Here is a 13,727-nt window from a genome sequence, read left to right as displayed (position 1 = left end):
ACATTTTTTTACACCTCACTGTAAAAAAAATCCGTAAAAATACAGTACAATCTACTGTATAAACGTGAAGGAATTTTCCGTATTAGTCATTTACAGGTATTTTTCTGTATTTCTCAACTACTGCAATGCATTGTGGGAAAAAGAACCTGAAAAGGAGGGAAAAGTAAGCGCAAGAGCAGCCATTAGGCTTCTTTCAGGCTTCATCTGGATTTTGGATTCTGAAGTTGGAGAAACTGCCTTCAAATTTCTGTGGTAAGTATTAAAACTTATGTTTCGTTTTATTAAAATAATGTTTTTCAAAAGACTCCGTGTTTTTATTTAGAAAGAATTGTTAATTTATTTGTTAACTGGTTTCGGCTGTCTCCAGACAAGTCAGGAATATTTTGCTGACTCATTTTTTAAAATAATTGTTATTTAGGTTTAACATGACTTAAGCTTTATTTTAGTTAATGTTAAAATAATTTTTACTGTGATACCACCAGTTTTGCCCTTCAGTGGCTGAACCAGTTTTCATAAATATTAAAGTTAGCTGTCTGTGTCTCTCTGGGTATTACACAGCTGTGACTGCTAACTAGCTAATTAGCGAAAGTCAGCGATGTGGATAACTGGGAAAGTGAGAACTTCATGGTTCTAGAAATTATTCTAGGACTCTAATAAGTACTGTATCAATACCTGTGTTTTACAGTTGGCTCTACTGTACACTTTAAAGGGTTTCAGGCAAAGTTACACTAACCCTAGTTTAAGCCTCAGACCTTCCTGGCTGACGCTAGCAAATGCTAATGTTAGCCTCTGATTTGGGCTGCTAAAGTAAAGACTTTTAGCTAGCTGACCAGCATAGATTATTTCGGTGGTTAACAGACTGTAGTGGTAAAATTATTGAAAGTATAGTTTCACCTCAGCACATTTACAATTACAGTATGTCTATTTTGTAGCACATAGAAATGTTTAGTTAATATTTACAGACAGACACATTTTCCCTGTAACTGTGTTTTTACTCCAACATTTGTTGAAAATGTAATTTATGAAATGCTGAGCAGCATTTCTTGTATGTGGAATATTTTTGTCACCCCACTGTGCTAATGTGATTAAATACTAAAAATTATTACTAAAAAAATTCAATAATAAATCAATAATAACTATTTCTTGATTGAACTATAATTGTAAGCGCAGTGCTGGTGTGCAGGGGCTCTATATGCCTTGTCTATATCAAGCTTTTAGCCAAATATAAGCAGAGATATTTGTATCTTTCTTAAAAATCCAGATCCTTACAGATTATTTGAGAAATGGATCAACAGCTATCACTACTTGAAGCACTTTAAGTCCTGCAGTGGAAAAATATCCCTTATTTCACTTTTGATCACACACTTTGGTTTTCCAGTGCAGAGCAATGGCCAAGAAAAGGAAAGACTTCCCCGAGTGGGAAAAAAAAGATGAAGATACAAGCTGGTGATGATCCAGAGCAGCTGGTCTCAGGAAATGAAGAAAAACCCTGATCACCTTCTCTACAAACACAAGGTGAGTTTAATGTTGTGGTTGATTTAGTTTTTCAAGGTATGTATGTTACTTTAATTATAAACTGCTTTTGTTGCAACAGAATGGTGTTATGTGTATGCAACTCTACGTGAATTATAATCCTTTGTAGGGCTGCGTGATATGACCAAAATCTCATATCCCAATATAAGACGTATCTCTCCTGATAACGATATATATCACAAAATAGTGCATTTTCTGTAAATTCTGTGATTCTCGGGCAACTCGACTTATGTGAAATGTTTTCAGTTGGGCGTCGTGTACCTGGAGTCGAGTGTTTTGACCGATGCATGAAACTATACATTTTTAGACATGAGTTTAAATGGCCGCCATTTTCTTTCTGAGTATTTATTACACGGCGTGCTGCAAGGAAAAGCCTGTTCTAACGTTTGAGTCTAAGGATTATTTTGAGCACCTGACGACTCTTTTTTGCTTTTCATTCGTAAACTCTCTCGAAACTCTTTCATGTGATTCTTGTGTAGGTGGTTAAAGAGGTTTGTCGTGTTCGAGTGGTGGTGGGGACCAGTTTGTGGCATAATTTGCATAGTACAGTTTTCTGGGGCGTGTCAGACTTTTCATAACCAAACCATGTCCATGCTACAGAGGTAGCCCCTCATTTAACAATAAGGTCCTCGATTTCTTTTGACTGGTCCTTCTGGTTCTGCCTCATCTTTGCTGGCCATGCTGGTATTCTCTGTGCCTTCATCTGCGTGGTGACTGTAAGCGCCATTTATAGTTACTTGATGTTTTTATTTGAGGTCATTTGTTTGATGCATATTCTGAAATTTTATGTTTGAGAATAATGTATATCATTTCAGTTTAGTTTGAAAAGTCTCAACAGAAACTTGAGCTTTATTGTGAAAGGTTTATGTGGAAAATAAACAAGCGGACGGCGGAGCCACACGATGGTTTTATCCTCATTGTTGGTAACGAAAGTACGCGTAAAAACAGTCACTTGTCCGTCCATAGTGTGGTTATTTTAAGTATAAGAGAAGGAGAGAACTTTAAGAAATAATATAGCAACTACAGTGACCATCAAAACCATGAAAAAAATATTGCCGTAAACAGTTTATTTTGCAACACCACAAAACAAAGAATAGTGTATAATATGAAACGATAGACATTTTTATATCGTAATCTGATATATATCGTCATATCGCACAGCCCTAATCCTTTTTTTGTTTATGTTGTTTATGCTCTAGGTAAAAACAAATTATAAAAATACAAACTTTTTAAAAATGTCTTGTTGTTTCTCTTTTTTTCCTCAGAATAAATTGCGACTAGTCTCAATGGCTGACACGGAGGAGCAACACAGCGACACGTTAACTCCGACTGCTGCAGTTCCTGTATGAACTGAGCAACTCTTAAAATCCAAGGAAAAGCTGTGTGTATTTTACTTAAAGCTCAGATGGACCTTGATGTACTAACATGTAGGCTGCATTCAGGACTTTGTCACACTGTTATATGAAGAGCGGTAACAAGACTTTGTAGTAATTTGTCTTACTATTGTCTTATTTGTTGTGATTTAGGGTCTGTGCGCACAAGCAGAGGTTTTTGTTTGTAACTGTAACCTCGTTTTCAGAGCCTTGTCTAACATTTAATGGTCATGAAATATGTCAGACTTTTTCCTCTACTTAACCAGCTTAGAGAATTTGAACACCGTGGAGAAAAAGGTGTGCATTAAGGATTTTGAACTATGATGTTTAAGTGTTGTCACTGCTGAGGATTCGTGGACACAGATCCTTATTCACTATGCTGCTGTTTACAGTTTAACTTTTCATCAGAACAAGCACTTCTAATTATACTTTGCTCCTCACTGACAAAACAAGTCCCGTAAATACACTTTTATCTTTAAGTTTGGGACAGTAATCTCTCAATTTATTATGTGTTGTAGTTATCATATGGGGAAAAGTCCTGTGGTTATCCATCAGTCCTGTTCGAATAAACCCAAAGTTCAGGAACATCTTCTTTAGATTTGTTCAGTTGTATTCATGTGGCACCACTTAAACAGTCAACAAATTTTGACTCAAGTATGTTATATTGTAACGTAAAGAGCCCAAAGAGTTAATCTCAGACAAATGTTCACACAAATGTGAATTACATTCACTTCATTAATGAAGTGAATGCAATTCAGTAATCAAAGGTGTTTGGCTATAACTGACTACATGTGTATACTGTATCATAAGTGGACAGAGATGGATGTAAACCACACCTTAACCATTTGGCTGAGGCAAAACTACCACAAGGCAGTGATTCTAACTCAAAGGTACTCTGGATATTATTAAATGTGAACATGTCGTTAAATATGACATTTTTTGTTTGTCAGGTGTCCTGTTTGAAGAAAACACTTGGTAGCCACTTGAATGAATGTAAATAAACACATTTACATGAGGGCAACCTGATTTCAAGGTAATAAAAATGCTCAAATTTGAAAGCTTGTGAGTTATTTTGTTCATGTATCAGCTGTTTAGTAGTTTTATGACAAGATGGATGCTGTCATTATATTTTAGTATAGTGTTTGAGTTAAGGAGAATAAAAGAATATTTAACATTAATTGTACCAATGTTGTTGTGTACGAAGCACAAATTAATTTAAGTTTTAATTTATGAATTTTTGAGTACATGGTGTACTAGGTTGTAATTGCATAGAAATGTACGTTTAAGGATATAAAGAACTATATTTAATGAGTTACAGTGAAAAGAAGTGCTTGGAAATAGTAATATAAACAGAAATTTCAATTTTTCTATTAACGGAAAATATCGGTTAATGATACAGAAAATATACTGTGAATAAACGGAATTTTCTGTTTTATAGCTGAAGGAAATGTCCGTAAATAGTACAGAGAGTATACTGTAAATCTACAGAATTTTCCGTTTTATCATTTACAGAAAGGTCCGTCAAACCTCCGTAAAAAAACAGAAAATGTACTGGCAGAAAATTACCAGGACATTTTCTGTTTTTCTACGGAATATTTTTTTACAGTCATCTCAACCAGAAACACCTGCAGCGCATTCACCGTTGCTTTTCTTGTGCAATGGGAAAAAAAACTAAACAATTATGAGGCAAACTCACGACTTCCCTGTTCTCCCTGAAGCCGCACACCGCAGAACAGAAATTACCATCAGACGTTTCTCAACTCTAACCTCGCAGCAAGGCTAAGGTGAAGGCTTGTGGTTTGGCTTTAAGGGGTTACAACAGGTTTCTTTAACTGCTACCAAACCAGCTCCACCATCTGCTGTTGATAATTTATACTGTTAACTGTCAGCCGGCCCTACCAACGCAGGGCGATAAATCAGTGCCATTTATGCGATCTGCATTTAACTCAATAGTTTTCTCAAGACTGGAACCATCTGAAAGAATCAAAAGACACATAGCGAGGGTGACTGTAATATCATCAGATCTCATTTGTCACTGTGCTGCAGGGATGTTACATCAGAGCATTTGAAATGTCAATGGCTAATTATCCCGCACGACACTGTTGTCTGAAATGTGAAACACGATGGTGCAGCATGGGAGAGCAAAACTGTAAACATTCACAGACGTGCACTTAACACATAAAAGCTGATGTTATTGTCACATCAGCTTTTAAAAAGTGCACACCATGACAGACCTGTAGCACACACACACACACACACACACACGGTCTGCCTGCCAAACAAACTCACACGCTGAGTAATCCCTCAAGTTTCACTCTTCAAGTCTGAGGGAAAAAAACAATCTACTCTGCCAGCATGCAAACCAAATATTTCAGGGTGCTAGGTACTTGTTAGTAAGCGCACTAAGCAGGATTAGAGCCTTTTCTGTGATTAAAAACCTCCAGCAGTGTGTACTGGATGTATGCATGTGTGTGTGTGTGTGTGTGTGTGTGTGTGTGTGTGTGTGTGTGTGTGTGTGTGTGTGTGTGTGTGTGTGTGAGTGTGAGAGAGAGAGTGAGAGAGAGCAGGAGAGAGAGAGTGAGTGAGATTCAGTGGGATACTGTTAGAAAGAAGCCTACACTTTGACTGAGTGCATGTAATTTTATTATCTGGGTCTGCTCAGCTGAAATCATTGTGGGTGATGTTTTGTTCAGATCCTCTATGTGGTTTTGGTCTGGAGTGACCTTACACATGAGTCACTGATTGGACCCCGTCAGTGATTAGTGCTGCATTGGTATTAAATATTAGTGTGGGATGGATGAATTAAATGTCAGAAAAGGCGCTGCTGCAAAAACAAACACAAGTTAAATTCAAAATTGTGGACACATTTTTGCACGTTTCTTTGCCTCTTCCTGATATCTCCATAAAGCGCATTATGGGGGGAAATGACCTGATAAGTTGGGCGTAATTACGCACAAAAAGTTGATCGCTAAACCCTGTAATTACAGACAATCCAAATATAAACTAACAATTTGCACTGATAGAGAATAAGTGAGAATAACTCCGCACATGTTCCCTATTAAAATATTAGGCTTTTGTTATTTTACAGTACGGCTATCGACAGGCTACATCTGTATTTCAGCGTCCTCTCATGCGGACAACTTACCTCTTGTCCCAGCAGTCGTCAGTCCGGTCCACTGTGAGCGGAGCGGAGGTTTGTTTAGTCCCGGTGCTGCGGAACCGTCCTGCAGCCCTCCACCGGTCCACAGACGACTCTTCGGTTGTCCAGGAGCGGGTGTGAGCGTTTGTACCGCGGAGCAGCGAGAACAGCACCGGAACACGAGAAGCCTGCTGCCTTCACAATAAAATTCACTAATTATGTATCAAGCTTTGCTAAAGCTTTTCATCCAAGCCAGTTACATTAGCTTAAAAAGAGAAATAAAAATAAAAGCACTAAAAATGGAAAATAGTTACCTGCACTTATTCAAAGCTCCCCAGTTCATATTAGTTATTCGATTTTTGTTCAATTAAACCACAAATCCTTAAAAGCAACAATTTCTGATAATGAAACGTGGTTAAGAGTAGAAGTGATACCAAGTAAATACAGGGCCAGTATTGGCGATGCTGATCGATACTGATACTTTTAACCCATAAAGGAAACTTCTGGGAGAGCAGTGTGTCATGATTTATGAAATGAATCATGATATTATTTTTGCAACTTTTGAACACATTATAATGACCACTAAATCAATGTAATGTTGTTGTTGTTGTTTTCATTTCCAAGAAAACGACTTATTTAATACAGTCCAGTGGGCTACATACTGAACTTAAGCGTTAAAAACAAAGTACTGATCCGCTAGTAATTAAGAGATGATGTGGCTTGTTGCCATCATGATTGGAAACTGGAAACCAGCAACAACTTAACAAAAAACAAACAAACAAACAAAAGCAATGAAGCAATGAAGACTGTGTCCCAAACTACTGCTTTTTAATTGAATGGTGATTTTTAAAAAAAAGTATCCCAGCCAACTGGGGAAATTGCATTTAACATAGGGTAACTTTCCCCATTCCTTCCCCTCAAGTTGTCTTGTTTGCAGTACAAAATACTGGCGTTCTGTTTGTGAAAAGTCTCATCATGCTCCTCTGTTAGTCGTCCACTTACTTCTTTGTGCCTTAAGTCATGTAAAAATCAGTTTAACAGTGAAAGGTTGGAGGTTTTTTCAAAGATGAAATTATGAAATATTTATCAAATCTCACTGTACATTAACCCCCACATGCAATGTCTACTTGTTTAACTTTACCCTTACTATTTTTATTCCGTCCATTCAGTGAGAAAGACATTGTTAGTTGCTCTCTGTGTTCTGTGTGTTTGGAAAACCAAAAAGAGTTCGTATTGCTTTGTTTTTCTTATGATATTGCTCAAAACAGGAAAACAATCTGTATATTCCTGGCACTACTGTAGTTTTTTTGTTTTTAAACTCAAGAGCTCTGATAATACAAAAAAAAATTTTGTCTACATTTTCATTCATCTTTCCATGTATACCTTTCTGGCCACCCTATTATATAACTCTTAAGAAAGCTTTCTCCCTATCATGTAATTATTAATCTTACTGACTTGCCTCAGGTTTTTAAATCCGACAATTTTACTGATTGATGAATAATCTGAATGACAGCAGGTTAAATCTAGCAACAACCTTTGAGGGGGGGGGGGGGGGGGGGGGGGGACTATATATATTTTTAAACAAGTTTTATTTTGAAGGTTATGAGCGGAAGTCAGACAGCTAATGTGATCAACTTGACCCCGATGCGCTCTCTCCGTGCAGGTCCGCCGGTCCGCCTCCCTCCCTCAAGGTCCTCTCATAAAGACAGCCTTGTTACTCAAGACACCGTTACAGCAGCAGGAAACACTACTGCCTTTCATTTGTAAGGCCAACAAGAAGTCCAAATGTGTAGCCCACATCTTCATCTACAAGTGACCCGAGGGGCTCTCTAAGGACCCAAATCATGTGACAGGCACGGAGCAAAAACTGTTGTCTTTGGAGTAAAAATGTAGTTCTCTTGTTGAGTATCGATACACAGCGGTGGCGAAGTACTCAGATACACTTTAGAAACATAATCTGCATTAATATACAAGTTATTTATTCAATTTTGGATGAGCAAGTAAGTAGAAACTAGAGATATCTAATAAACAGAAGAGTCCAGCGTTTGCCTCTGAACTTGAAGGAATTACACACTTAGATGTATATCCTTGGCTACTTGCAAAATGTTTTAACGGGTAGCCTACAAGAAAAGTTACTTTTCGTTGCCATTAGAGGACCAGGAAATGAGTGGCCTTTACACGCAAAGGACATAAGGATTTTATATGAATGAATAAAATTCATCCGCACTGCCTTATAAATAGACCGAACAGCGGTAAATAGGGTCCCATGCCGGTGGCTCTCTTTTTAATAACTCCTCAACACGATCAATAAATACTCAGACATTACTCAGATCTCTCCCACTCGGATGAAAAATCAATTGACCGCGATAAGCAGATAAATGTGAAAACACCCTTTAATAAGACGAAACTGAACCGTCAGTCTTCACACTCATAAATGGTGTTGCAGCTACACCACATGGCACACCGTGGAAATGCACCGTCTTCATCCTTTTCCCCCAGAGGAATAATGATGCAAACTGGAGTTATGTTACCTTGAAGACTTGCATCAATAAACTCAGATCTTTTGGTCTGCACAGTCCTCTGAGATTTGACGAAGGTCCTTGAAGAGACGCTGGATGCTCGACTCAATTCATCTCAGAATTGAGCTTCTGGTCTTGTCTTCTTTTTAAGAAGCAGACAAGACCTGGAGAAGATGGCCCGCGCACACGCATCATTATTCACCAGGTCTGTTGGATGCTTCGTGCACAAAGTGATAACAGCTGTGTCAGCGCACACGAGGGAAACAGGTAATTAGGACCATGCGTGTAGATGTGCCAGCACGATGGAAACAGATCCTGTGGGCTTTCCACAGTTTAATGAGGCAAAAGGGAATCACTCTGTTTGTTCATCAAACAGCTCTTCAGCACTACAACACATAATCAAACCTTGAAAAAAAAATAGTAATAATAATCATAATTAAAACAGAATAGTTTTCTTCTATTAAACTTTTTAATAATAGCCCATCTTAACAACTCATTAAAAACAGAATATAAAAATATACAGGCAGCTTGAGATAGAACTACATTTATGTACAAAGGTGAGTAATATAGAAACAAAATATTTAACAGAGGCAAAGTCTGGCTAAATGTTTGAAGAGCGCATTAACTGTATACATGTACTTTAACGGCAGCAGCTGGCTTGAATTAGTCACATGAAATGGTCAATTTCTCTATCGGACGTGCCTGAGGGTTTATCGTTAATGCATAGGATGACAGAAGATCTGCGATTTGAGAAGTTTCTTTCCCACTACTTCACAATTGTTCTTTACCATAGATAAAGAGGTGTTTCATCAGCTACCATTTCTTACCATTTCAGGTATTGGGAGTAAAAATAAGAGCGCTGCCCTCGTCGTGGTTTGGTTGTGCAGTCAAGCCTTTACATTACAGGCAGATTTCACATCCAGTGGCAAAAAGAACTGGATGAATCCAGTCTAATCACTGACGGTGTCATTATTCCAACTATATGGCCACTACACTACAAGACTGACTCCTTATGCCCAAGTAATAACTGCAAAACCATCATTAGACCAGCTCTTAAGAATTACTGGAATCTAAATACGATTATTCTTTCTCATGTTTCATTGAAATTGCATTTTTAACTACTGGTGTTCGACCTCTGACGGGAAAATGGGCAGAAGATGAATTAAAAACAAGCAGATCTTCATCTAACAGAAACATAAGCTGTCCGGTGATCTGGCGACCTGTCAGACGGCTACACTGAAATGGAAAGCAGGAAGATTTTATTAGCTTCGTTAGGCCCTCTATTTTCCTAACCCTTGAAGTTCTGAAAGATCTCAGCAGCGTCCAACCAGGACCTGAAGCAGGCCAGGCCCCGGTCTCGGATCTGTTTCCTGCCCTTGTCCGTGATCACGTCGCCGTTCTCCTTCACGATCACCAGTTTGGGCACTGCTGTGATCTTGTAGCGATGCTTCAACTCACTGCGAGAGGACAAAAAGACAAAGAAGCGCCTTTATTAGAAAAAGACACTTCTTCCACTGTAAAGAATCTATTATACACTTGATAGTTTTCCATGAATACATGTGAGATTCTTGCACATAACAACGCAGTTTGATGGCAACTGTGGCTACAGATATCTCACAAATTCAAATTTTACAAATAAAAGATGATTACTGGCTGCAATTAATCAACACACCTAAACACAATGTAAGAAAAACAGCTTCACTTTGCTTAGATACAGCATTCAAATGCTGCTAACTTAATGGCACATGGATGTTTTTATGTTTGATGTTTTTATTTCAATACTCATCTGCTTTGCTGAATATATTTAAATCACACTACTGGTATGGTTAAACAGAACATTCAAAGAGTCCAGTTTTAACTTTGGGAAGAAAAAGAAATGAACAGAATAGCTGCAACTCCATCCAAGATTAGAAACTGAACAACTTGATACTCGACTTTAAAGTAGCTATGTAATAAATAAATAACTGCTTTTATTTAAGAAAAAAATGTTTGAGAGAAAAGTTTGCACTCACAGGTGTACGGATCTGACTTTGATTTAGTCACGCAACCCTCCAATAACTCAAATCACGTGATCTGGAAATCAAAATAAACAAATAAAGGACACTTTGAAGAGAACACTCTGGACTTGATGTCGCTTAAACCTAATCCTCGACAGTGACGCGCATCAGCGTTTTACATAAGCTGGATCACTGCCTAGTAGACTGTACAGACTGCACTGTGTAGGTATAAGATAAATAAAACACCTGATTATGTTACGTTAAGTTCAAATGTGAAATATTAGATTATGAAACTCACTTTTTGTAATCATCCGTCCAAGGCAGAGCGAGCCAGTCTCCGTGCATGTCGTGGTAATATTCAACCATGTCATCGGTTGACTTGTCAGAAGACACAAAAACTATTTCAAACTGAGCCGGAGGATCCCTCTCCTCCACCAGCTCCGTGTAGAAGTCACACAGGATTGGGGTAAAGTCCCGACACGGCGGGCACCATCCCGCGGAGAAGTAGATCCCCACCACCTTGTTCCGCAGAGCCTCTTCAGGATCCACAAACTCTCCGTCCTTGTTCAGGAGTGTGCGTCCGGAAAATACCTCCACCATGTCTGCTGAAGTCCGGCTGCTTTGAGTTTTGTTCAGAGTTTCGTTTAGCTCATATTTGTTGCCGAGTTTTGAACACAACGCTCAGAAGTGTGGACTCTCCGGGGAAGTTTCCGTTTACCTTTCCGCAAAAGTAGCTTACAGCCAATCCCGATAATCACCTGCGGACCAATGAGGACGCAGAAACCGCCGTAATTCATTAGCCACGTGGGTAAAACACACGCGCGCGCACGTACACTGCATTAAGAAGCAGTCAGTTAGCATAGTTGTCGTAACTACTCCATAGCGATAGGTAAAGCACGACGTCTCGTGACGCTTTCCGGTATCGGTGTACGCATGCGCAAAGCTATAAACTAGACAACGTTAAAGAAGTTTAAAAATCACATGTGCGTATGTGTGTTGAGGTTAATTATGATCAAATAGCATTAAACGGGGTATAATTACTCATCAGTAAATTATTATAAACTTGTTTATACTTCATCTCACTTCTCAGTGTCTTCAGTGTAGTTTTGAAAGCTATTCATTAATTTTACTTTTTATTTACATGTTCGAAACAAACGACGAAAATAGAGTATATTTTAGTCTCAGTACTAATGCATACAAGCAACGCTGACAGAAAAGGATAAATCATTTTCACAATAGTAATAATTTATTAAAAGAGCTTCTGTATCAAAAACAACAGAAGGGAGAGAAATTTAAAACACAACAGAGGAAAACACGAAACAAAAATGAAAGGATTCATTAATAATGTCACTAATGACATCATCTGTTATAACAGAGATGTACTGGATAACATTTTATGTAAACCTTTATGTACATAAAGCTACTTAATACTAAGCCTCATTGGGGGAAAATCATTAAAGATATTTAATGGTAGATTCCAGATGTATTTGTGCCATATTTGAGAAGAGCTATATTTTATAAAACCCATATCATTACTCCTGGGGGGGGGGGGGGGGGGGGGGGGGGGGGGTTCAATTGTATCTCTAAGGAAACGCACTATTAAAATGACTACAGTCTTTTTTGAATATACTAGTACTTTTAATCTGGGTGAATGGAGCTTGAATTCCCTTTTAAAATACATCTCTACAACACTTTTCTATGAAGTCTCTAGTAGTACACAGGGAGGTCAGTGTGTTTGTATCACTCCTTATTTCTTCAGCTGAGTGCACTGAGGTCATTTGGAAAGAAACCCGGCCACTCTGTTCCTGTCCAGCATTTGCTGCCCATTAGTGAAGGCAACTGCAGAGAGCAAAAGACTAAAGAGACATCTTTTTCCCCCTTTTTCCTTCCCAAGGACTTTTTCTCTCCCAAAACAATTATAAACAACATGACCTCCAATTCCAATTTATCCAACATGCGACGGCTGGTAGAACAACTGAAGCTTGAGGCCAGTGTGGAAAGAATCAAGGTAAAACTGGCATCTTTACAGAACACGACTGCTTGCTTTCTACAAACTAGCTTTTGTTGATTGATGTAACTATTTTGTTTAATATGTACATTATGAATGTTGGGAAAGTGCAACTAGATTAATTTTAGAATAAGATTTAGAATAAGATTGTTTAATCTATTTTATTTAAAACACTCAGTGTACGGTATTACACTACAGAAAAGTCACTCTGTATAGTTTAATGAATACATACATGCTTTAGATTAATATAACACACACCATTAATTAATCATTAAGTCAAAAAATTATTTTTAATGCAAAAACTCCAAAAAGTTCAAGATTTCTGATTATAAATATAAGCTGCATTAGCTTTTTTACTACTAAGTTCCAATTTATTGTGAATAATTTTAAGATTTGGGTTATTTACTAAGTATTACTTAATTTAAAAAAATAAACTGGGTAATCAGTATATTCAATTTAAAATAGTGCCACCTCAACTACAACCCTAATAATCTATAAATGTATTTAACTATTTATAATTTTGTATTATGTATTGTATTACTATCACTGTATTCTGTATTATAAGCATTATATTATCTTATGAATGTTTTAGTTTTTTTAAATGAAGGAATTTATAAATTTGTCAAATCTGCTCTTGTAAATGCTAATAAAACTCTGGGTGTCAGTTACACATATCAGTTTTTGGTTTTGCACAACCTAGAAAACAAAAGGCCTGCACTTGATTTGTGTGTGTGTGTTTTTTTAATCCTTTTATGTGAGTTACAAAGTTGTACCATCTGAGTGTATTTTTATGTTTCTGCTTCCAGGTGTCCCAGGCAGCTGCAGAGCTCCAGCAGTATTGTCTGCAGAACGCAGGAAAAGACGCCTTGCTGGTTGGAGTCCCCACAGGCAGCAACCCTTTCAGAGAACCACGCTCTTGTGCCATAGTGTGAAGGTCAGGGTCCATAAAATGTGCAGCTTTGTTTCTTTGTAACGCCTGTTATTACGTCTCGATTTCAAATGTGGAATAAAAGGTTTTGCACCTTTTGCAGTGGAAGACAAAGTGGATACAAGTGGCATCCCACTCAAAGAAGATATTAATTTTGCTTTGTTTTTTTAATAGTGTAATAGATTTTAATTTCATGTTTTTCTAAAAATGTTTTTACACAGTTTTGTAAA

At 37.7% G+C, this 13,727-nt stretch overlaps 2 protein-coding genes across 3 annotated transcripts; one reads left to right on the top strand and one right to left on the bottom strand.

Annotated features, from left to right (window-relative positions):
- Positions 1–9,048: 9,048 nt before the first annotated feature.
- On the bottom strand, positions 9,049–11,273 carry nxnl2 (nucleoredoxin like 2). The gene is made up of 2 exons (XM_085358375.1): positions 10,860–11,273; positions 9,049–10,021 (listed from the first exon to the last, which is right to left on the bottom strand). The coding sequence occupies exons 1-2, from the start codon at positions 11,159–11,161 to the stop codon at positions 9,853–9,855; spliced, it is 471 nt and encodes a 156-aa protein (XP_085214501.1). The 5' UTR covers positions 11,162–11,273; the 3' UTR covers positions 9,049–9,852.
- Positions 11,274–12,422: 1,149 nt separating this feature from the next.
- On the top strand, positions 12,423–13,643 carry gng10 (guanine nucleotide binding protein (G protein), gamma 10). 2 transcript variants are annotated; one of them, XM_085358373.1, is made up of 3 exons: positions 12,423–12,569; positions 13,376–13,503; positions 13,601–13,643. In XM_085358373.1, exons 1-2 carry the CDS (start codon positions 12,489–12,491, stop codon positions 13,499–13,501), a joined length of 207 nt encoding a protein of 68 aa, XP_085214499.1. In that variant the 5' UTR covers positions 12,423–12,488; the 3' UTR covers positions 13,502–13,503; positions 13,601–13,643. The 2 variants fall into 2 exon arrangements, with proteins under 2 accessions (XP_085214499.1, XP_085214500.1); XM_085358374.1 differs by having other exon boundaries at positions 13,583–13,627.
- Positions 13,644–13,727: the final 84 nt, after the last annotated feature.

The sequence above is a fragment of the Diplotaxodon limnothrissa genome, linkage group LG7 (assembly GCF_057381915.1).
Source record: "Diplotaxodon limnothrissa isolate DT_005_m linkage group LG7, D_limnothrissa_male_GT1.1, whole genome shotgun sequence".
Lineage (NCBI taxonomy): Eukaryota > Metazoa > Chordata > Actinopteri > Cichliformes > Cichlidae > Diplotaxodon > Diplotaxodon limnothrissa.
The sequence above is the reverse complement of the archived record's forward strand: the minus strand, read 5'-3'. Positions and strand labels throughout refer to the sequence as shown.

Excerpts from the sequence above, each read along its gene's own strand:
- nxnl2 (XM_085358375.1), bottom strand. The coding sequence starts at position 11,161 with ATGGTGGAGGTATTTTCCGGACGCACACTCCTGAACAAGGACGGAGAG. Across the intron at positions 10,022-10,859 it reads TGGACGGATGATTACAAAAA|TGAGTTGAAGCATCGCTACA; the intron begins GTGAGTTTCATA and ends GTCCTCTCGCAG.
- gng10 (XM_085358373.1), top strand. The coding sequence starts at position 12,489 with ATGACCTCCAATTCCAATTTATCCAACATGCGACGGCTGGTAGAACAA. Across the intron at positions 12,570-13,375 it reads CCAGTGTGGAAAGAATCAAG|GTGTCCCAGGCAGCTGCAGA; the intron begins GTAAAACTGGCA and ends TTCTGCTTCCAG.